General features: G+C 40.4%; 1 protein-coding gene across 1 annotated transcript in view; it reads left to right on the top strand.

Moving 5' to 3' along the window:
- ZDHHC13 (zDHHC palmitoyltransferase 13) overlaps positions 1–19,272 on the top strand; it is a 322,174-nt gene that overhangs the window by 222,778 nt on the left and 80,124 nt on the right. Inside the window, exons 13-15 of the mRNA XM_086959524.1 lie at positions 2,873–2,966; positions 12,394–12,477; positions 12,926–13,083. Coding sequence (XP_086815650.1) covers positions 2,873–2,966; positions 12,394–12,477; positions 12,926–13,083 — 336 coding nt within the window. The remainder of the gene's footprint in view (positions 1–2,872; positions 2,967–12,393; positions 12,478–12,925; positions 13,084–19,272) is intronic.

The raw sequence follows: 19,272 nt of genomic DNA, 5'->3' as shown, positions 1-19,272 counted from the left end.
ACATGGAAGCACTCTACAAAACAGATGCATTAATGTGGGACAGCAGAAGAATCAGACAGTAATAGCAGTTTATCAGTTAGCAGCAACAACAAAAAAGTTTACATATAAAATGTACAAACGTAGAAGAAAGAAATTAATTTAGTGTCTTAAAAAACGCTTCCTAAAGCACTAGTACGTTTTTGCACATATTCCATTTAGTTCTGGTACAACAAAGAAATTAATGAGGTTATCTCTCAATTAGGGTGCCTCGTTCATATTTTGTGTTTTGAAACTGGCTTATGAAATGCATAAAAGCTTCAGTGGGGGCAAACATTGCCTGACGTCCGGCTAAGTAGTATTCCTACTGTCTACCCTGAAAAGGCACACGTTTGTGACCCGTGAAAGCAGCATCTTATCCTTCAGGTAAAGGCTTTTGGCAAGCAGATAAAAATATTGAATGTGCAGTATTCACCACACTATGTCTGTGCATTTTGGTCGAAGACCTAGCAGAACCAAACAAGATGGAGAAAGGGAATCCACCTCACACCACATTGCCAAGACAAGAGAAGGGATGACGCGTTTTCTGCTGGGAATAGAGAAGGACGTTTTTCATCGCTGTACGGAACATTAAACAGTTGCTAACCATTTAACTGTAAGCCAGGTGCAGACAGTGATTTAGATGTTCCAAATGTAATGAAGGGAAACGTAGAAAGGAGCCAGGAAGCGAAGCATACGGAAATTGTGATGCATACCCCATGCTGGTTGCACTGGTCTGTCAAGAGTTTGAGCTGAATAAGCAGGGGAACAACAAAGGCGCATTTAAAGTACACTCTAGAACAGAGGTCTTCAAACTTTTGGATGCTGAGACCCCCCTGTCAACATTTTCAAGCGTAAGGACCCCCTCCTGACAAACATTTCTAAACCTCTAGGTTATGAGGAAGGTGAGGACCAAATTATGCGACAGGCTTGACTAAATTGTGTGAGTAGAAAATGTAAATAATGTTTTGTGATGCTGCGTATTTTGGGGTAGTATTGCTTTATTATTTAGAATTTTTTTAAACAGAGTAATACTGAGGAAAGATTTCACCTCATCAGTACCAGTTTATAACCAAAATACAGCAATTAGCATCAGAAAGATGTCTAGTCAACCTCTGTGAAGGGCCTCCCAATCCGCAGGAATATGCGCTACCACATTAGAAGCTCACCTGGCCATGGCCGGGAGCAGCAAGGGTGCATTCAAACCGTGGCGGTCTTGTGCAGAGATAAGCAGTTTACCCATGCCCCTTTCCTCTCACCCCCTTCCTTCCATCCCTCTCTTCTCTCCTCTCCCAACTCCGGATCCCTCTCTCACATTGCAGGCAGATGGTTATTAGCCCCAGGACACCTTTTGGTAACCTTAGCGCACTACAAATGTAAATAATAGGCAGAAGCAGGGGATCCACTAGACCCGAACTTCGGGGAGTGGGAGGGGGGGGGGTTTAACACTGCCAGCCAGGGCTTGTCCAAGCACTGGTCGCACACTAAGCTTTGGTAATCAGTTAACAAAGGCTTGTAAATATGCTAATGGTCTTTAAAGACCCGTGAAAAACTCGGGCCGGAGAGCCGAGGCCCCAGGAGCGCGAGCTGCTCTGCAGCAGCCCGGGCTGAGATACAGGATGGGGGAGGAGGGGGGCTAAAGCCCTGGAGGCCAGGGCAGAAGTGACACTGTGAAGGCGCGACCCCCTTTGCATCGCTCCACGGCCCCCCTGGGGGTCGCGCCCCACAGTTTGAAGACCCCTGCTCTAGAAAGACAAACAATATAACCGTCTCAAATAATCCGCTCCGAATTCATCTGATATGAATTCTTTTTAGCATTTAAACCAGATGAATTGGACACAATCAGAAAAATAGGCTAAGTGCAAAATGTGCAGCAAATAAGTTTATAGCATCCATATTAGAGCCCTAAAAAGATCTCTCACCCTAAAATTGAAAGTCTTTTATAGTAACTTTCACCTTAAAAAACAATGGAAATTGGGCTGTCCCAGGGGATGAGCAAATGTAGCAATGTAACCTCAAATCAAAATTCCTCACTATAAAACATATGATACACCATCTTAGCACTATCCCACTAAATGAATAATTATGCACTCCGTTTGACCTTCTGTCATTGTAGGTGGCCAATCAAATCTGGTTACATAAACAGTGGTAAGACTTATAAGTGAATGGCCTACAGTGAGCAGGCACAAGGAGCCTTGAATAGTATCTAAAGAAGTTCTGCGAGAACATGTCATTTAAAAACAAGCAGTTCACATTTTGCTGTGTGGTGTTAACAAGAAATATAAACACACAATGAATCTTATGAAGTAGCAGCCAAATTATTTCAAAATAGACTAGAGTACCAGTTGAGGCTTAGTGTAGCACAAGTTAATAAATACGTTTAAATGGTTCCTCCTCCTTCCCTCCTAGGTACACTGTTATTCCATACATTTCCGGGTATAATTTTGCCACTTTTTTCAATGTGTGAATATTATTGAATACTCAGACTGGTAGATTTGTAATTGTTTGTGTAATTAATTTTTCATTGCTAGCTTCCTGGCACGAACCCTTTAAAATTCCTACATAAGCTTACCATGTGGCAGTCTTTTCACACTCATAACTGCACTTTTCAATTCAAAGATTCCACTTATTCTGCTTCTGTGAATTATTATGTGGGATTGAGAACTACAAGTGACTTTTTAAAAACCTGTTGTATTTGAGTATCCAAAAATGTTTGCAAAGTGAACCACCTTCATTCAAGATTTGTCACTAATGGAAATTGTGAAAATGAAGACCACTGAAGGTAGTGTAAACAGATGCACATGATGTTTAGATACATCTGGTTATTCATTCCTCTTCATTCATTGTTCCTTCACAGGTAAAAAAGCCGCTACGGTCCGTGCATTGTCATAACTGTAACTCATGCGTAGCCAGGTACGACCAGCACTGTATATGGACTGGGCGATGCATTGGTAAGTTTCAGCTATAGAATTGGAAGCTACCACATTCTGTTCAAAATGTCAATTTTATGGCAGCTCCATGAAAGATACTCCTTTTTATTTCCCTGTGTTTTCAGTTCTCATTATCTTAGTGCATCAGAAGTGCCTGTGTGATATGCGAGTTAGTAACGCGGATCATGGACCTCCCCAGACATTCTCCTGTAATGCAGTTGTTATCCATGACTATCGCTTCACTCGCAAATTAGTGTGATGACAGCATGCATGGAAGTCACTAACTTTGTCTGTGTTGGTAGGTGGTTTATTAGTAGGTTCAAGTAAGTACCTACAGCTAGAAACAATACCACCATCACAAATACCTTCGGGTCGAGTCTTAGTAAATTTATCCTTGCTCAACCCTTGCTAGCCTGGCTGACGAGCAGTCCGGTTTTACTAAGGAGACTGGCATGTAAAGCATTGAATATCACTAATCCAGTAATCAGTAAAACACAATGCACAATAAAAATCCAACACCAATTTATAATTGAGAATATTATATAGAGAATATTTTTTTCTTTAAAGGGACACCAAAACAACAAATCCCAGTGTAGGGAACCAGAGAAATTATTTTTGAAAGATTAAATCCAAGAATGTGCTTTCTAGCGCCTAAATGTGACAAAAGTGCCTACAGTGGCTGTTTGGTAGTGCTGGACTGAGATCAAGTCATAGTTTTAGGCTGACCGTGAAGGAGCACGGTTCGGATACGAAAAATGGTTGGGACAGGTCAAGTTTTTAGCTTTACCTTTAGTCACGTTTTTTTGGAGCTTTTTCTCTGATGTGAAGTGGTCGTCTTGGCTTAGCCGTTTTCTAGTTAGATGACGATGGCTTACTGCAGCGCGATGCATCAGTGAGCCCTGGCGGTCTTTGTCTTTGATGTTAAAGAGCTCCAGAACTTCCAGCAGGACAACCTTCAAGTCAGGCCGAGTTGCGGCTCAACGTCGCCGGGTTTGACTCTCGTCGTCGAGGTCAGTAAACTTATCAAGCTTTTTCCCAAAAGTTTCCAAACTTCCAAAGATTGTTCTGGAAGGTCTTTTGGGGGTCATTGAAGGTCCCCAACAACAGCCAAGAGCCAAAAAGCTTTGATTTGCCTGTCTGGGTTGGGCACTAGAGTTCCCACAATGAACTTGCTAAATCTAGGAAAGTCTAGGTGAAGCTGTTCTTTGTGGGGTTTTTATAGATGATTTTGGAGACTTCTTCTAGCACTCTTCCTCCTGTTGCTGATCAGGTAGTTCACTTTATGATATTTGAAGCCAGGCAAAGTCCTCTGTTTGTGAAGCCTTGATTGTGCAGCAGGTGTAGTCCTTTTGAGTGTAGTCCTCTCCTTGTGCAGCCCAAGTATTCAGCAGGGCAGTCTTTCTTCTTCTTCTGATGTTTCCAAGCAGGGATCTGAGGCGCAGTGTAGCTCCTCCATATTTATTCCTCAACCCAGGCTGGCAAGAGAAGGCGTATTTCCAACAAATAGAGTTCAAGTTGCCACCCTCTGGTATGAACCCTTCCTGGGAAGTGTAGCATATTTCCTGTCCCAGAATGCACATCTCCGCAAAAATCAAAAAGGATAAAATCGCTACTTGAAGTTTAGGTCTGACTAACCAAGCCCACAGGTGTGGCTAACCTTTCCCTACACTCCCCTTCCAACCCCTCTCCTAATCTAATTAAAGGGGCTCCCATTAGGCTGGGGGTGCAGGAAGAGGAGGTGGGCCTGTGTCTTGTGCGGTCTGTGCTTCTACCCTTGAAGACCAGTTTGGCTGCCCATCCTACTTCCTGTCTTAGCATCTGCAGGCAGCATATCTCCACATAGCACACGATTCTATTGTTTCACCCCTCATGCCTTCTAACACCTAATCAGGCAGCAGCTTGGCTCAGGCTATCAAAGGCTGCCATTCAGAAGAGGGTGCTACAGGTATGTTTTAGATAACTTCGGGAAAGAAAATCCTAAAACTACTTTTTTGTAATATTTATAATATAGCCAACCTTGGCAAGTTGTGGGATTTATTGTAACTATTATTTTGACACTTTGTATCATGTTACTAGCTATTTACAATCAAAAGATATACTATATTGAAGTTAAATAGAGCCTTTCCATGTTAGCCTATGGAAATAGCAGCACCGAATTGGCGGTTTTTCCCTCACCCGGGCTTATAAAACATATTTTATAATGTCCCTGATTTTAATTAACAGGCACCATACCCTTGGGTCACCTAGGGCAGACCTTGGCGGTTACTTGTATGTTATAAATGGTAGTTAAAGACTTTAAAACTGCTTATAATTCCAAAGTAGAATTTGGACATTATTTTATTTTAAAAACATCATGCAAGGCAGGACTGGCTTTAAAATAACACTAGACACCACTACAGTGCACCCTTAAGTGCATTAAATCCAAACACCATACAATTTTAAGGACAAAGCACTAGCCATGGGACTGGTTAATAGAGCGCTTAGCAGTTTTAGAGTCAGTAACCACCAGTATCATTCAGAAAATGGGGGTGATCAGGGCAAAAATTATGACTTTTCTATAGCCAGTATGCAGGAAAGATGTGTAACCTCTTGTGCAGCCACCTCAATTACTCCTAAACCTATGTGCTGGGCTTGATGGTGATAGCAGCCGCACTATAAATATATTGCAACCTTCAGCATGGTCATTGTGGCATTGCTTCGGTATATGATTCAGGCCTACCTGACTAATTATTTTTTAACACTTTCATACGGCTCTTTGCAGCACAGCTAAAAAACTGGATAGAAGGTGTCTCTTAAAGTGAAAATCTATGATTTAATTAATCATTTTAAAGGAAAGATTCAGATTAAAAAAAAAACACTATCACAAAAATTGAAGATTAAATGGCCTCATTTCGGAAGAAAAAAGCTGTTGGTTATATTATTCCCAATGAGTATATTGTGATAGGGACATGTGAATCTCATTGCCACTGACAGCCTCAATTAGAATAGTATAATAGAATAATACTTTTTTTCATAATCCCTGCTGATGTCTGCATTACATGGGGTATATTATGCATGTCCCTACCATACTTGCTATTTTGTAGCTCGCTAGATGTATACTCATAATGTCTTCATAGCATGCACATGTAGAATATACATTATTTGCAACATTCCACGTTGCAATTTTTTGGTCTCATACTAGACAGCGCACATGCTGTCTTGTTGTTCTCTTACAGCGGGCTTAGAGCCCATCCATTTTTAAAAACCGGTTGGCTTTATTGTCACTCATTTGTTTGTTTTTTATTTATTAGTGTCGAAATGGACTTTACTTCCTCCTTTTGTATCTCTCTCCCCTGGAGCATAAGACGCATTACTGCTTGCTTACCCTGCTTTCTTTTCAGGTGCTACTTTTAATTTTTGTTTAAGCACCCTACAAGAGCCCATGTGTTACTCCCGTATTGGAACTTTCAGAGATTCAGATGCTTGAATCATTCCGTAGCTGAGCCATAAAGCAATAATAGACATAGTCCGTAGAGGCCCTATGCCTTTCGGTTTAATAACCTGTCTCAGTCATTATTTAAAAAAGGAATTTAGTCTCAACCAATCATCTTTCATTACCTTGTAGAACACTCTTGTGAGAAGCTCCAGTCCCCCAGATTTTTTACTGCACGTCGTGCTAGGATGTCTCCAGTGAGCTCTGCTCCGTTCCACCTCTTTTAGGCTTGTTTCAGAAGAGTTTTACAGATTTATCTCTACAGAAAGTTTAAAATTTACTATATGATATCCTATATCTGGTATTTGGATTTTTTAAACTGACTTTGAACTAATCAGACACACCAATAAAGGGGCTTTTAAAGCCCTGTGGCACTTGTAGAAAGAAGAGGCTTCAATCTGATGACCCTCAACATGTATGTATATATTTTCTTTATCTATCCCATAAGACAAGTGACTGCAAGGTATCTCACACTTTCTCTTCCAAAACATTGAAGGAACATTTAGGGCCCACTACTAACATGGCTACAAAAGCTTAAGTACAGACAAGAACCTGTTTCTAATGCCGACACCTATGATTCATCTTCATTTTGCTTCAAAAGGCACTTAAGAGATAGAGATTTTACTGGGTCTCATTCTTCTCAGGAACCACCTAAAAAGCATTGGAAAATACCTCTGTCTCTCACAGATTCCGCAGCCCATCCAAGTTGCCACACAAAAGTGACCTTCCCTCAGGGCAAAAGGATAGTAAAGACTCCAGTTCCTCGTCAAAAAATCTCCTTCTGAGACATACTTTGTGTAAGAAAACTTCCTCTACTCCACCGAAAGATGTCGACGACATCACCATCGACGAGAAAATAATCGTTGATGAACAGTTAAAGCTGTGTCGACTGCATCCACCTAAAATACTATCACCATATTGACTGCAGCCTCTTCGTCATTGAGGACCTAAACGTCGACCAGCTGTACTCCTATATATACCATCAACGATACACATGACAACTTAATCGGTGACGCTGCTGAAGACACCAGCACTCCCGTTGACAATAGTTCTCCTGTCTACAAAAAAGTCAAGATCATCATCTTCGTCGCTCACAGCCATGACTACGTATTTGTCAACGATAAAGGACAAAGCTATATTAAAAACCAAAAGTTAAAGGTACTCATGCCTTATCACACATCATTAAGTATGGTGTTTTCATGGCTACCCTCTCGTCTTCTAGATGATGAATATTCTGAGGACGACGGTCCCTTTGGAGCTGCACACAGCCTATCAGAACTTCATGTTGAATATCGGGAGAATAAATACAATGAGGTTGAATATTATGAGCAAGAATTTTATGCTCCCCAAGAACACTACCGAGAAGAACAGTATGAAAGGAGTGTTATGGCATCACTGGTTTCAGACATACAAATCAGGTTATCAGACTACAGAAGACATTGCCTTATACTATATACATTTCAACACCAGCAATTTCAATTACTGTACAATCTGCAACCATTGCCTACACTTACATCAGCTGATTGTACTCTGCAAGTGGTACAGCTACAAGATCCCACCGCATCTGAGGAGAAAGGGAAGCAGGTGAACTACACAAAACTCATTATGAATGGGATGATTATGAATTGCCAGCACAGTCATCTCCAACCTCACCCCCTCTGGATTCACCTTTGGAGGACATAGGAGGTTTTTATAACCTCCTAGAAAGAGCAGCAAGATTATTTGAACTGCTGCTGACTGCAAAACAAAGTGACTGCTTGCTTTATGACTTCAAGTAACCTTTTCGAAGACATGTGAGGTACATGCACATTTCTGATAACATCTGGGTGGAGGGCCTAAAAGTTATGAGAAATCCAGCAACAGTTGCAGCAGTGTTATCATGTCTCGATAAAAAACACTATAGAACCCAAGTGGATGCACCAGCATGTCACACAGGACATCCCCAACCAGACTCTGTAGTTTCACAGGCGGCACAGCTCACGGACAGAAATCCTTCCACACCACTAACAGCACCTCCAAACAAATAAGGTAATATTGCGCTTTTCTTCCATGCCGGCGCTTACAGTGAAAGCAGCAAATCCCCTGGCTGTACTTGAGCAATATGCTAGCCAAATGTGGCCTAAGAATGCCCCATACCTGGACAAGCTTCCAGAAGACAAAGTGTGAAGCTAAGAAGGTTTTACAAAAGTGTGAACGCACATCATCCGAAATTATTCATGATGCCATGGACATTGGCACCACTGGATTCAGATGGCTAGCTGTGGCAGCAATGTTAAGACTCCAGGGATATCTCATAAGCTACCTTCTTCAGGCCTGAGATCTAGATCAAGATATTAGATCTGCTTTATGTTGGGGATACCCTGTTTGGAAAAAACAATATCGATGATGCTCTCAAGCCATAAAAATGAATAAAAACACGGCTAAGTTATAGGGGAACTTAAAATATAAAAAGCTGCCCTTCTTGGGATGCTCGAGGTAGAGGACAGCCATCTTATGGAGGGTGATACCAACAGTTCTGCTTCCCAACATACTCCTCAACTAGTCCACATTTTCGACCTCAATACCAGCAAAGACCGCGAACATCAGGGGCCTTTTTATAGACCTTTTCCAAGGGGAAAATCTGGACAACAAGCCAAATAAGCTAGCCGCCGTCAATTACTTCCTATAGGCCCCGGCTACTCCCTTGTTTTTTTCCATTGAGCGTAGCAAGGAGAAGAACCAATCATTTGCAACACAACCAAAACAAATAATGAACCAATGGGTGTTAGACCAGGTTCAATTTGGCCACCCATTAAAATTCATCTAGATACCTCCTTCAACCCCACCTCAGGCTTCCATCCAAAAACATTTGCAACTTCTCAAGTTGGTGGTCAAACCATGCTCAGAGAGGTGCTTTAGGGAGAGTTCCTCTATCCAAGAGAGAAAAGGTTTCTCTTCCAGTTTCTTTTTAATTTGAAAGAAATCAAAGCAGTGGAGACCATTTCTGGATTTAGGAAACCTTAACAAATATTTCAACAAACAGTTGTTACGCACGGTTGCATTACACAATATATTGCAACTCCTGAACCGAGGAGATTACATGTCATCCCTCAATCTTCAGGACACATATTTCCATACAACTATCCATCTAAGACAAAGGAAATGTCTTAGGTTCACAGTAGCCGGCTGCCCCCATCAGTTCAGAGTGCTCCCCTTCGGTCTCAGATCCACCCCTCATATTTTTACAAAGTGATTAGCGCCCGTAGCAGCCTTCCTCAGGCAACAAAAACATGAAGTGTTCCCCTATCTCGACAACTGGTTGGTCAAGGCTTCTGCCAACCAGGCTGCTCATACGTCCACAACGGCCTGCATACATCTGTTCAATGAGCTTGGCCTCACTCTGAATTCAGACAAATTAGTTCTTCAACGTCACAACAGACAGCATTTCTAGGAGCCCTGCTAGACGCAGCGCTCAACAAAGCGTACCCCACAACAGAGAGACAGTAAAAACTGATGACTTTAACTAAATTAATGCAAAGAAAATAGTCACTTTCTTTTAGCCTCAACAAAGGCCTGCTAGGTATCCTTTCATCCTGCATCCATCTAGTGCCATACTGTTGTGCACTAATGCGTCGGCTCCAAGAGGAATTTGACATTCAATGGGTACAAGCTACAGGTACCCTCAACCTCATACTAGTAACCCGGCAATGGTCCAAGCCCTCACCTGATGGACACAGCTGGCACATCTGTCAGTCGGTCTGCCCTTTTTAACTTGGGCTTTGCCTTTGTTCATTACTACTGATTCTTACCTGGAAAGGTGGGGAGCTTCCGTGCAGGATCTGCAGGCAAACAACAAATAGCTGCCTTCTCATCGCTGCGTCCACATCAGTCTATTCAGAGTAAAGACAGTACATTTAGCTTTACAAGTTTTCCTTCTTAGATTGCAGAATTCGGCAGTACTCATTTGGAAAGACAATACACCCATGGCAAACTACATCAACAAGCATGATGGGGTTATTCTTGAATCAAACCATAAATTCATTTCTAAATTCCCATCAGACTTTCATCTCAATGCACCGGTCGTTCTCAAGTCGTTTTTTCCGAACCCTCAAATGTTAACAGAACAGGCATTGCACTCTTTGGATATCAAAAGGTGATTAAAGTTCTATTTGGATAGGACTAGGATTTTTCACAGATCCAACCGACTTTGTAGCCTACAGTGCTCCAAGAAAAGGTTTTCCTCTATCAATACAAACGCCTCTAGATGGATATCTAGCACCATTCCATACTTTCACCAGAAGGCTGGCAGACCTTTAAGCACAAAAGTGCATGCTCACTCCACAATACTATGTTTACTTCCATGGCATTGTTTGCTGGTGTGTTACTGCCAGATATCTGCAGAGCAGCAGCCTGGAAAATTATGCCATCCTCTTACTCATTACTCACATTTTATTCACTGTTTATACGTTTATGTATACTTTGTATTCCTCTGTAGAGGATGTGTTACATTTGAAGGAAAATATGCTTTTTCACTGCTGTTTAGTCTGATTTGAGCATGTGAATCTATGAAGGTTTCAGTACTGGAGAAACAAAATAAGTTACTTACCTTCAACTGTAGTTCTCCAGTACTCGAATCTTTTATAGATTCACATCCGACCCACCCTCCTCCCCTGGGAATCTCAACTTCCATCTCTCAGTGCAGTTTAACGTATTATCACTCATGGTCAAAAGATCTGAGGGACTAGAGCTTTTCACAAAATTGTTCTTACAGGGTGGTGCAACCTAATTGGTTGAGATGTAAGTTTAATCCTTTAAAAAAAATAATGACTAGGAAACGTTACTAAACTAAAATGCCTATGGCCTCTATAGTCTATCTCTATTATTACATTGCTTTTTTTTTGGTACCAAGGACTCCCATCTCGACTATGGCGAATGATTGAACCATGTGAATCTATGAAAGATTCCAGTACTGGAGAACTACAGTTAAGGGTAAGTAACTTATTTTCTTTTCCACCTGTCTCCCCAATTAGCTTTTCTTTCCCTTCTGTGCCACTAGCACTTGCCTGTATGCTTCTTCTCAACTACCCTCTGTGATGTCTTTTCCCTCATGTGCTCTGCCACTCGTTTTGCATTCTCGCCAATGTGCCACTACCCTCTTCAGATGCTCTCACCTGTTTGCTTTTCTGTTCCACGTTGCTCTCCCTCTCGTTCGTTTGACCATTCCCTCTGTGTTGCATCCCCATTCTGTACCCTCTGTTCCTTCAGCACTCAAACCCATGTTGTTACCCACACCGCTTTGCCCTTCATGTTTCTTCTGCACCCTCTCTTGCGTATCTACCCCACCCGCTTTCCCACAAAAGGTTTAAGCATGTTTTTTGCTGATCTGAGGTCAAAAAAAAAGTGACTGCTATTTTTGTATTCAGGTGCCTAGAAAATTACGCAGTAGTATTTTTTTTATTTAGCCATGCAGCAGCACAGCATCCGAGATGTTGTACAGAATACATAAAAACCATTGCAGCCAGTAGGTCCCACAGGCAAAACCTGTTATCTGTGCCAGTGATTATTATGATTTCAGGTGATTTCCACCAGTTTTCGCTGGTGGTGTTTCTGGGGCTATGTACAAATGCAGACTCTTATCAAGACTTAAAATTGGGTCTTGGTTTCTGAAGGCAGAAATACAAGCATGCATGTAATGTTCCACATTCCTGTGGTTTTTGACCTATGTGTAATTCAACAGATGTAGTAGGATTATGTACTAATGTGGCACATTTCTGTATTTACCAAGATAATCTGAACAAGGGCCACAGTAGCTTCTCTATTTTTCTTGACTCCTAATATACCTCTTTAATTATAATGGAATGAGCTATAAAAACGAGAGAGAGAAAAGTAGGAAAAGGTTTATAAGGCTCAGTCTATACAGCACATTTCTTGTTATCTTGAAGTTTCTTGAGAAGTTAATTTTCAAATTAATAAAACATGTTTTTTATATTTTTTCAGGTGCAGGAAACCATCACTATTTTTTCTTATTTTTGATTTTCCTCAACATGGTGTGTGGATGGATGGTGTTCGCAACCTGTGTCTGTAAGTATTTTTGTTGTTCATTTCTTTTTCGAATAGATCCAGGCATCCTCCATGAAGAGACTATCTTTATGTTGAAGATCCTATTTTACATGTGTGCAGTGGGAGACATTCAAAAGTGAACAAAAAGTATCTGCTAGGGCTGATGATGATAATGCAAAGGCTGTAACTTTGATAGAGAAATTGGTGGTACAAGAAAGACGTGGTTGACCAACAATCTGATTGACTGAGTATGCTTCCATTAATTCAGAATATTTGTGAATACACACATAAATCAAGCATCAAAAAGAATTAGGTGTTTAAAGTCTGTTGATTATTGTGGCTGCGAGCCCTTGAGATATGTGTCTCACTGTTAAATGTATGCATACAACTAGTAATCTAGTAAATTACCTTAGTTTGTGGATATTACCCATCACCTGCATTCTATGATGATCCTTGTTTCTGTCCTCAGATTGGAAAAGACACTGTGCAACAGATTTTTATCATGATGGCTTATGGATCTTCATCACCCAGATTGTGTCTTGTTCTCCCTGGGTTTTGTACATATTCATTATTGTGATCTTCCACTCCTTTTGGTCTACATTGATGCTTGTCCTTCAGTTATATCAGGTAATTTTGTTTCAGCTATAATGAAGTAATGTAAAGAAATGCATTGTCTTAATGCATTACGTACTTTATTATGTAATAACTCTCCATGCTTTAACAGCACCTTTTTATACTTTATTTGCTAAATGTATGCGCACAGTTGTCCTGCAGTTGTGTTTATACAATGGGATGCAAAGGTCACTCTAGCTGCCTCAATTCTCTTAAACCTCTGACAAACCTCTGACAAGTAGCTATCTGTGCCCTTAACCTTCTTGGAAGTTGACTCCAGATAATAGGCACCTTGAGGTCACTTTTTTCATCATTGCTGGCTTGGGTTAGTGGGGGTATGTTAATGAGCACAAAACACCCTGCCCAGCTGTAGAGTTACTTTGTCTGCACCTGCTTTGGCCCCTTTGGTGCAGCTATGCTTCCTCTCTTCTTGACCACTTGTGCTACACCTTCAGGCCCACAGTCTTATTTTGCCATCCCCAGAAAGACGCACACTCCAGACCTCTAAAATGAAGATGCCATTCTTGTGGCGTACTGGCTCTCATCATGTTTTGTATTCAAATGTAACATAACACATGATTCTCTTATATGATACTGATGTTGAGTGTAACTACAAATTGGAAAACCCAATAAAATGGTTTTTAAAAATGTATTCAAATATCTAAATATTTTAAAGAGAATTACTATCTCTATTATAGTATACCCAATTTAGGCCCAAAACGTATTTCTTTTCAGGCACAGTGTTTTTTGTTTTCTTGACATTTTCTTTTAGTAAAAGCATACGTTAAAAACATTTTCTTCAGAACTTGTGCTACTTATAAAGAAATGTTAATTTTTCTCATGTACCTCTTTCAGCTACTTTGCTGAATTTGCAAGTACCCATCAACCAGTTTGTCTGACGGCCTCATAATTGTCCTTTGAACTATTCTTCTCAAGATTTGCCACATGTTTTGGGGAACTCTTTCCTGATATAAGTTAAGCGTATCTTGTGGAGGGGATTATTGGTATCATATTCTTGTAAAGAGAAGATATGTGAAAGAGAAGATTTAAAAAATATTTTGGGTTGTTCAAAACTTGGGTAGATTGAAAAACCAAAGGGGTAGCATCAGCAACTTCTTGTAGCAAGTGAATTCTGGAATGTTACACCTCCTAGATGTGTATGTGTTTAAAATTGTTAAAGGTGAGTTTTTGTAGGCTTATCTGCAAGATATTGCAGTACTCTGGAGGGGAGTGGAGGAAGTAAAATGGATATACCATGAAAGATAAATGGAGTGATCATCATTTCGATAATGTACAGACAACCTCATCGGAATTTATAGAGTGGTGCTCTCCAAAAACAATGAATGGTTGATAGCTATTTCTGGATATTAGATAATGGATACTTTCCAACAGAGAGTGATGGGCATATTTGATTATACAAAATCTGGGAAAAGGCATTATTCTTGACTAGCTTAGTTTTTATTGCCGCCAGAGATGGTTGATTGGATGCACAGAAAGTAAAACCACCAAACCCACCGGGAAAGAATTTAGTGAATGTGGTAGTATCAGACGTATGTCATCCACCTTATCATAAAAATTGAATAAAGGTTGAGGAAGCTGACCTCTTATGGGGTGGAATTCATTTTGCCTATCGTCAGAATATATTGTTCAGGATTAAAGAAAAAGTTTTCATATTTAATTTGTCCACCGGGCAAGTAAGTAATACCCACTACAACACAAGCCTTTTTGCTGACAGTTTATAGTACCACAGCTCAGATCTATTAAAGAGGACTACTTACTGCTAATACTATATATATATATATATATATATATATATATATATATATATATATATATATATATATATATATATATATATATATAGTGTGTGTGTGTCTGTGTGTTATTAATGCAAACACCTTTTGCAATAGGGTGACCGATCTAAGAAAATGCTGTGAGCTCCGCTTGCTTTGATGACAGCGGCCCCAGTACAAATGCATGTACACATTTAACAGTTTGAGGCTAGTTATAATGTTCCCAGGTACTTATAATGCTCCTGATACTTTTTTTTTTAGAAAACAGAAGATTAATAATGGAGAATCAGTGCAAAGCCATTATTGGCCATATGAAAATAAATTAGGGGCCCATCTAGCAAGCTTTTCTGAATTCCACTTTGCATGATCTAATATTCATGTGTATTTGCTCATATGAAAATCTGCTCGGTAATTGCAAATTCACTTTCCCTCTACCCATTTGCTTCTCCACCAATAAAGAAAAAAGTTTGTGTTATCTTTATCAGGAGTTAATTTCCTACCTTTTCCTTTAACGGAAGGGAATAGAGAGAAGTTGGTGGATACTCTTAACATGTGTGGATGTACCAAGACTGAAAGGGCATTCCAGACCTTCCCACTTCTTTCCATCCCCTGTACGTAGATTTGTGGAAAGGTGACCAAATCAGAGCCTTGCTTGAATCTAAACCTCATATCAAATAAAATGAGCACTTCCATAGTCAGGGAGGATATTATTATAACTTTGATATAAATGGAACACTGCAATAATTTCACCACAATGCATGGCACCATAAGGGACAAAATTATGTGTTTACAGGAAAGGTTTGCATCCGCCAGGGGCCAGTCATTATGCCCAATTTTTAAACTACACCAGACTGATTTAAAGTGTCTACACTTTGAAATCTGACCTCTTAATCCCTCTATTGGCTCCAGATTAATCGTCCGGTATTATGGAAATGAGGGACACCTTCCCTGAACTTGATCAATTGCCCTCTGTCACAGAAAACACCTAGAGCCAGCATAATCATGGGACATCTTAACTTAAAATTATATCTCTGAACACGCTCCCTGGCAAGAAATAAATTGGATATATTTCACATACTGGACTTAAGTAAACCAGATATTCTTTTACCAACTGAAACCTGGCTGTCACAGGAGTCCGCCCCTGATATTCTGGCCACCCTCCCCAATAAGTACTATATATTTCAGGCTAATCAACCGGCTGGGAAAATAGGGGGATGGGTAGCTGCCATATTTCGTCATGAACTTAAATTCAACACACTCACTGCGTTTGATATTAGCGCGGTGGACAATTAAGTTATTAAACTTGATTCTGCGTCTGCACCCTTACTTTGTTTACTGCTATACAGACCCCCTTAGAACATGCCCATTTCCCCCCAAATATTAGGTGAGCAGATGGCCCATCTGATAACCATGCTAAAGCACTGCTAAGAGATTTTAACTATTGGACCAATGACGTGATAGTGGGCCCACACTCTTCATATTTGACTGATCTGCTTAGTGGATTGAACTGTATCCAACATGTGACATCTCCTACACATACCAAAGGACACACTCTAGATCATATTTAGACATCTGATCTTACGGTGTCGTCATTGTCATTGACCGTGTCTCCTGCACATGGTCTAAATACTTTCTAATAAAGTTTGTGAATAATAATGCCACCACATGCAAACCTCCAGCTAAGGGAAGGCTTATGGTTAGGAAATGGAACAGCATTGACATCAATGCCTTCTGCAGCTCACTAGTGAACACAGTACCCATTAATCAGCCATCTGTGAACATTAGTGAGGAAGACATCATGGCTTAGTTAATAGCAGCTAGCATTGAACATACCCCCTTCAGGATAACAAAAACAGTGAGATGTCATGAGGCCCAGAGATTGTTCTCGAAAGATTTAAAAGCTCAAACACTAGCCCTGCACCAAACTTAATGAAATTGGAGACGGAACTCAGCTCAGCTTAAGGAATATACAAATCCATTCAAACTACCAAAGCCACCTATTTCTCCTCAAAGATTATGAATTCTGCCAATAAATCCCAAGAAATATTCTCTATTGTCAATGAGTTATCTTATCCTGACAGTTACCATAAAATCAGTTCCATCCCAGTCGCTCTATAGGTCCTTGAATAGCTTCTCTATCAACATAATTACTATGATTAAAGCTAGCATCTCTGCTAGCCCTGTTAACAAAACTCTTCCAACTGCACAGAGAATCCCTTGCTCTGTGCATCAATTCCCAGCAATCAGCCGAGAAGCCTTCTTGGAACTACTGATCAAAGTTAAGTCTGGATCTCCTGCTGACAGCTGTCCACCCTATATTTTAAGAGAAGTTTTTACTGCAAACCCTGCCATTTTTTTAACAAGTCATTAATACATGGCCGAGCTCCTAGAGCCTTCAAAAAGCTATCGTAGTTCCCTTTATAAAAAAAACCTGGGGCCAACCCCATGTTCCCACTCAATTATAGCCCCATATCTTTGCTTCCTTTCCTGGCCAAGGTATTGGAATCTCACGTGGTGAATAGCCTCTGTTCATTTATTGAACGGTCTTAATTCCTTGATCCTCATCAAGCAGGTTTTTTTCCCTTTCAGTCAACTGAGGCAGTAATACTGACGGTGTTGGACGAACTAATGAAGGAAGCCGGTAAGGGCACCCCTCAGGCTTTAGTGTTTTTAGGTTTATCCGCGGCTTTTGAGACAGTCGGCCATGGAATTCTGGTGGACCGTGTCGGGAATTAGGACTTCAGGGTTCAGCTCTCAGATGGATTACATCCTTTTTGGAGGACTTCTCCCAGTCCGTTCGCCTCTCCCACTTCACAGCGCCTAATGCTAAGCCTCCTTGCGGAGTCCCACAGGAATCTTCAGTATCCCGGCACCTGTTCAATCTGTACCTCCTCCCTTTGATTATGTGCCTTGGGGGAAAGAGACTTGAGCACATTTAATTACACAGATGACCTGCAACTAATCCTTACTATTGACAACATTGCCTGATTCCATTCTTGATTTCCAATCCACAACGTTGCACATCTGCAACTGTATGAACATCAACCACCTAAAGCTAAATCCGGATAAAATCGAATTGAGCTTGTTAGGCGGGCCCACAACCCTTGGAGCCCAAATTTTTGGTCAAATGAACTGGGCTCTCCCCCAGTGCCATCTAACTCAGTTAAGAGCCTTGAGGTTGCAATCAACTGTGACCTACCAGCTTCTTCCAGTTGCGGAAGATAAGGAAGATCAGTAGATTTCTCACTAGGAAAGCACTGGTTCAGGCCATCCTCGCCTTGGTCATTTCTCACATAGACTATACTAATTCATTTTATTTCAGTCTGCCGGCGTACCTAGTGAAAAGACTGCAATTAGTGTAGAATCAGGCCACCAGGCTGGTTTTCCATCAGCCAAGATAGCAACACGCTTCCCCTCTCGTGTGGAAACTACATTGACTCCCTGTAACACAACTCTGCGCTTTAAAATTCGGGTGTCTCATTTTTAAATCTCTGCATTGAACCTGTCCGAAAGTTGTCTCCCATCTCATTCAGATATATATATATATATATATATATATATATATATATATATATATATATATATATATATATATATATATATATATATATATATATATATATATGTTCAATCAAAAAACCATTGGTTTTAGGCCATATATAGTTAGGGATTTGCATTTACAAAACCTTATTTTACTCGCATAAAACCATTGAAATTCCATATATAGTTATAAGCGCTAACTATATATCGCGCACCCGCAATCCACTGATGATGATGTCACATATTACATCATTCATGACATGGTTAGTGACATCACTGATGACATCACTGATGACATCTCAAATTACATCACTGATGACATCACTGATGACATCTCAGATGACATCACTGATGACATCACTGATGACAACATCCAGTGACTGTATGTTTCTGTAAAGTTAAAATATGTTTTACATATTGAAGAATGAGTGGATGTATAAGTGTCTGGATGAAGGATTTACTAGGTGCATGACTGACTGATTGAGTGAGTGATTAAATGTGTCTCACTGAGTGCATGGGTTAGTGACTAAACTGTTTTAATTTGTGCATCATTATATCTGTTGTTCTACAAACTGCTGCATATGTTGATCAGTAGCTATATGAGTAACTGTATGGGTTATTGATTGGTTGTCCAAGTATTTGTATGGGAAACTGAGTGTGTGTGTATGGGTGGCTGGGCGGTGTGTGACTCTGTACATAGATGTGTGAGTAGTTGATTCACTATATGTATAGATTCAAAAGTGCATGTGCAAACAGCTGTATGGGCGGTTGACTGTGCATGAGTGTATTAGTGAGTGAATGGATATCTCAGTGCTACATGTCAAATTAAGTACATATGTAAAACACAGTACATGTGAGAGTTGACATCTAT

This window comes from Lissotriton vulgaris, chromosome 2_2 (assembly GCF_964263255.1).
Source record: "Lissotriton vulgaris chromosome 2_2, aLisVul1.2, whole genome shotgun sequence".
Taxonomy (NCBI): domain Eukaryota; kingdom Metazoa; phylum Chordata; class Amphibia; order Caudata; family Salamandridae; genus Lissotriton; species Lissotriton vulgaris.
This window is presented reverse-complemented; position numbering and strand designations above follow the sequence as displayed.